The sequence below is a fragment of the Pan paniscus genome, chromosome 6 (genome assembly GCF_029289425.2).
Source record: "Pan paniscus chromosome 6, NHGRI_mPanPan1-v2.0_pri, whole genome shotgun sequence".
Classification (NCBI taxonomy): Eukaryota; Metazoa; Chordata; class Mammalia; order Primates; family Hominidae; genus Pan; species Pan paniscus.
The window spans coordinates 79,086,324-79,091,976 of NC_073255.2; the positions used below are offsets into that span (position 1 = coordinate 79,086,324).

At 49.4% G+C, this 5,653-nt stretch overlaps 1 protein-coding gene across 1 annotated transcript; it reads left to right on the top strand.

Annotated features, from left to right (window-relative positions):
- Nucleotides 1-2,830: 2,830 nt before the first annotated feature.
- LOC100976327 (GA-binding protein alpha chain-like) lies at nucleotides 2,831-5,247 on the top strand. The gene is given in 1 exon segment (XM_034964266.3): nucleotides 2,831-5,247. A coding segment is annotated over 1 exon segment (1,362 nt). The 5' UTR covers nucleotides 2,831-3,826; the 3' UTR covers nucleotides 5,189-5,247.
- Nucleotides 5,248-5,653: the final 406 nt, after the last annotated feature.

Below are 5,653 nucleotides of genomic sequence, written 5' to 3' on the forward strand. Positions count from 1 at the left end.
CAGGATTCTCACCCCAGTGCCCAGTGAGCACTACCAAAAGCTCCAGATGGTTTATAAGTATCTGGAGACTCTTGCATTCCCTGTGGATCTTTCCTGACCAGATCTCAGAATCTTCTCTGGAAATGAGGAAGCGGCGTGTCACCACCCAGTACCTTAGGAAGACCCTGCCCTGTCAGTCAGAGATGGCATCTTGGGTGACCACTCCCTGAGTGGAGGAAGATAGGGTTCTGTGCAGGGAACTCCCTTGGTGGATCATGGGGTAAGTGATGCCTGTGGTCTGACATAAAGCCTGGTGTGTGGAGCAGAGATTCCAGTGGGGCTGGGACAAGCAGCTGCTCAACCAGGCCTCCAGATACACCTTGTCCCCCTCCCACCATAGCTGAGCCTGGATGGGAATGTGGACACCCCATAGACTCCAGAGGATGGGACCCTGGTCAGTGGTGGTCCTGGGGTGTGGGGTGAAGGCAGCTGGGACAGGGCCTCCAGGTGTGGGAGGAGCCAGCCTCTCCTGTGAGGCCCTGGGCACGTCGCTGCCCTCTTTGGGTCTCTGTTTCCTCATCTGGCAAATGAACAAATGATGAGCCGGTTGTGCAGGCCCGACAGGGTCATGATGGGGTTTGGGGAGGAAGGGAATTTGAGGGTGCTTGTGCCTGGCTTTTCCCACAAAGGATGATGGTGAAAGCAACGCTGAGAGCCACATGAAACCGAGCCCTCAGGAGGCCCTGTGAGGTTGGTGTGGTTCCCATCACACTTCCCTTTTGAGAAAACAGTGTCAGGGAGGCCCTGTGAGGATGGTGTGGTTCCCATCACACTTCCCTTTTGAGAAAACAGTGTCAGGGAGGCCCGGCCGCCTGCCCAAGGTGACACAGGCAGTGAGTGTTGGAGCTGGGAGTGAATCTAGAACCAGGGCTCACTGGAGGTGGTGGGAGCATTGCAACAGCTGACTCAGGCCGGTTATCCAGGATCTGAGGTCAGGGGGGCTGACCCTGGCAGGTGGGGACCTCCAAATTGGCCATGCTGGAGATGAATACCCAGACAGCCCAGATGAGGCTGTGGGAGCAGCAGGTGAGTGGATTTGTGGTGGGAGGGGCTCCAGGGAGTCGGAGGACAGGCTTCCTCCCCCTCAGCTGGAGGCCTCCACATTAAGAGAACAGGGCATCTTCCTCCCCCAGCCCTGCCCTCCTGTGGCCACAGGGCCTGAAATGCCTCCATTAGAGAGACCAGAGAAACTGCCTGGGCGAGCTGGCTCAGTGTAGATTTGGGGAACGATGGGACAGGGGACCCCATGACCTTATGACTTGTTAAAATCCCATCATAGAAGTAACTGGGGGTATCTAGTGGCCTTGGAGGCCAGCTGGGGAGATGGGGAGAGGAGGAGGAGGGCTGAGGGAGGCAGCTGAGGGTCCTGGGCTGTTCCAAGTGGGAGACCTGGGGAGGGGGTGTCCAGGCAGAAGTGGTTGGTGAGATTTCAGGGGGCAGGTCTTGGGTGGGCACCTGGCAATAGGAGCTCACCACCACGACCACCCCAATGGCCCAGGGGGATGTGCCCCCTCTGGGCAGGTTCCTCACTGACCTGGTGAAGCTGGACACTGCCATGAAGGACTGTGTGAATGGGAGTGAGCCTGGGGCAGGCAAGTTGGGTACTGGGATCCTGAGGCTTGGGAGGAGGTAATTCCCTCTTGTCACTGAAGCAGCTGCATTTTTGGAGTACTTTGATCTCCTGGAGCCAGAGGGAAGGACAGTAGGCTGACAGGGCCTGAGTGGAAGACGCTGAAGGGCCCTTGGGGAGGGAGTAAACTGAGGCCAATCTCTAGGGTTTTTCTCTTAATGGGCCCCCTCTTCTCCAATCCCATGCAGTCCCACCCTTTTCTCAGAGTTGGATATAAACAGATAAACAGCCCCCCTAGGAATTTGTCCATGATTCGTGTCCCCTACCCACATCCTCCAATTGGGATGGGTCTCCTCCTCTGTGTATCAAACCCTCCCAATAAATCAAGGATGCAGAGGATGGAGCCAGGGAGTGCTCTACGCAGGGTAAGTGGGTGGGGGTCTCTGACTTCCACATCCCCACCCTCCCCAAAGTGAAGGCCCCAGCTGCTCCCCTTTTTCCATTCTGGGTGTTGATCACATTTCCCTGGAAGACAGCCAGCCAAAGACCCTCAGAAAGGACCCTGGCCCATGACTTGCCCACATCCCCACACCCTCCCACGCTGCAAAAATGCAGCTGCTTCAGTGACAAGAGGGAATTACCTTCAGACTCAGGAGGAATATGGGGTTTGTTTCAAGTCCATGGAGTGGCACAGTCTGATTGAGAAGTGAGAGCTTAGCGGATTGACAGGAGAGGGGGTGGAGGCTGTCTTGTGGTCAGTTTCAGACAGCCTGTGGCCACGGCTCCCTGGTCAGCAGCAGGCCCTGTTGAATGGGAGCCCTGGGCAGGCACTGGGAGGGAGGCCTGAGGTGTGGCTCCTGGATCCTCACAGCTGCTGCTGTGTCCTACAGCTACAACCTGTCCTGCTGCTGAGCCCCATCCCAGTAGGCCAGCCACACTCTCAAAGCCAAGAAGACCAGGCCATGAAGAATCTCAGGTCCACTGAGTGCCTGGGTGGCAGGGGCAGAGTGCCTCAGGGCTCAGTGAAGTTTGGGCTGAGCATGGGCTCTGTGAGTCAGACAGCTAGCTGCACAGGGCTCCCAGCTCCACCATGACCAGCCCTGTGACTGGGGCAGGGGACTCACTGCTGTAGTATTTGGGCATCATTTTCATAAATTTAATGTGTTCATCCAGTGCTTTTTTTAAAAATCTATCTTCCTCTATAATCACCATGTACTAATGATCTCTGTTAGTGATTGTGTTCAAATGAATAAACATGTTATATAGTGTGTATTATACTTCTTCATGATTTCTTCACTATACTGTATAATTCCACTCATACAAGGTACTTAGAGAAATACAAAGTAGAAGACTGGTTCCCAGGGCTACAGGAAGGTAGGTGCGGGGTTTAATGGGTACAGAGTTTGAGTTTTGCAAAAACACTCCCTATAAATGTGGAGGATGCTGGTAAAACAGTGTGAATGTACTTAATTCCTTTGACCGGCACACTTAAAAATTGTTAAAATGAAAAAAAAAAAGTTGACCGGGCACAGTGGCTCACGCCTGTAATGCCAGCACTTTGGGAGGCGGAGGTGGGCGGATCACCTGAGGGCAGGAGTTTGAGATCAGCCTGGCCAACATGGTGGAGCCCCGTATCTACTAAAAGTACAAAAATTAGCCAGGCATGGTGGTGCATGCCTCTAATCCCAGCTACTTGGGAGGCTGAGGCAGGAGAATTGCTTGTACTCGGGACGTGGAGGTTGCAGTGAACCAAAACTGCACCACTGCAGTTCAGCCTGAGCAACGGAGCAAGACTCCATAATGTTGTATAAAAGAAAGTAGATGTAAAAGTCGAGAGCACGCCACTACACTCCAGCCTGGGGGACAGAGCGAGACTCTGTCTCAAAAAAAAAACAAAACATATATATATATATATATATATACACATACATACATACATATATACATACATACTATATAATTTGATTTATAAAAAAATCCAATAAGCAGACAAAACTGAGGTCCTGGAGGCTGGAGGGGGGTTGGGGCTTCTCAGCGCCGATTCCGCGGGAAGGGCCCTGGGGCTTCACACTTCTAGTCGCGGGAGCTGCAGGTCTTACCCGGAGAGACGCTGCACGTGGATCCCGCGCCGCTGCGGTTCTCAGCCGGCTCTGGAGTGCGGGCGGGGGCGACAGGGCCGATTCTGGAGTGGGACTGAGCCTTTGAAATACTCCAGCCATGACTAAAAGAGAAGCAGAGGAGCTGATAGAAATTGAGATTGATGGAACAGAGAAAGCAGAGTGCACAGAAGAAAGCATTGTAAAACAAACCTACGCGCCAGCTGAATGTGTAAGCCAGGCCATAGACATCAATGAACCAATAGGCAATTTAAAGAAACTGCTAGAACCAAGACTACAGTGTTCTTTGGATGCTCATGAAATTTGTCTGCAAGATATCCACCTGGATCCAGAACGAAGTTTATTTGACCAAGGAGTAAAAACAGATGGAACTGTACAGCTTAGTGTACAGGTAATTTCTTACCAAGGAATTGAACCAAAGTTAAACATCCTTGAAATTGTTAAACCTGCGGACACTGTTGAGGTTGTTATTGATCCAGATGCCCACCATGCTGAATCAGAAGCACATCTTGTTGAAGAAGCTCAAGTGATAACTCTTGATGGCACAAAACACATCACAACCATTTCAGATGAAACTTCAGAACACGTGACAAGATGGGCTGCTGCACTGGAAGGCTATAGGAAAGAACAAGAACGCCTTGGGATACCGTATGATCCCATACAGTGGTCCACAGACCAAGTCCTGCATTGGGTGGTTTGGGTAATGAAGGAATTCAGCATGACCGATATAGACCTCACCACACTCAACATTTCGGGGAGAGAATTATGTAGTCTCAACCAAGAAGATTTTTTTCAGCGGGTTCCTCGGGGAGAAATTCTCTGGAGTCATCTGGAACTTCTCCGAAAATATGTATTGGCAAGTCAAGAACAACAGATGAATGAAATAGTTACAATTGATCAACCTGTGCAAATTATTCCAGCATCAGTGCAATCTGCTACACCTACTACCATTAAAGTTATAAATAGTAGTGTGAAGGCAGCCAAAGTACAAAGAGCGCCGAGGATTTCAGAAGATAGAAGCTCACCTGGGAACAGAACAGGAAACAATGGCCAAATCCAACTATGGCAGTTTTTGCTAGAACTTCTTACTGATAAGGACGCTTGAGACTGTATTTCTTGGGTTGGTGATGAAGGTGAATTTAAGCTAAATCAGCCTGAACTGGTTGCACAAAAATGGGGACAGAGTAAAAATAAGCCTACGATGAACTATGAGAAACTCAGTCGTGCATTCAGATATTATTATGATGGGGACATGATTTATAAAGTTCAAGGCAAGAGATTTGTGCACAAGTTTGTCTGTGACTTGAAGACTCTTACTGGATACAGTGCAGCGGAGTTGAACCGTTTGGTCACAGAATGTGAACAGAAGAAACTTGCAAAGATGCAGCTCCATGGAATTGCCCAGCCAGTCACAGCAGTAGCTCTGGCTACTCCTTCTCTGCAAACGGAAAAGGATAATTGAGCCCCAGGACATTCTGGGACTCCAAAGTCTTTCTTAAAATGTTTAGAGCAAGTATAGCTCTTACCTTCATTACTGAATTTGAATCTTCTTTTATTTCTAGGCTGTACAGTCTGATGCATGATTTTTTTATAAATATTTCATACTCTTGTGAATTTGGATCTTTTTACTTTGAGCATATATTTTAGAATATGTGTGTGTTAAAGGATCTCCACAATGTCTGCAGTGTGAAGGCAGGTTCATTGTGGAATAGTTTGTCAACAGTCAGGAAAGCTAAACTGGTCAGTATTAATGTGTAGCCCTACCAAAAATAGCCAGTAGTATCTGAAAATGAAAAATAAACGAAGTATCTCTAGGAAACAGTCTGGCTTAACTATTTTTGAAAATATAACTGTTTCCCCTCTCTGCTGCTTCAGATGTTGCTTTACATAGAACCAGAAAATGGAATTTCTCAGCTAAAGCATGTGT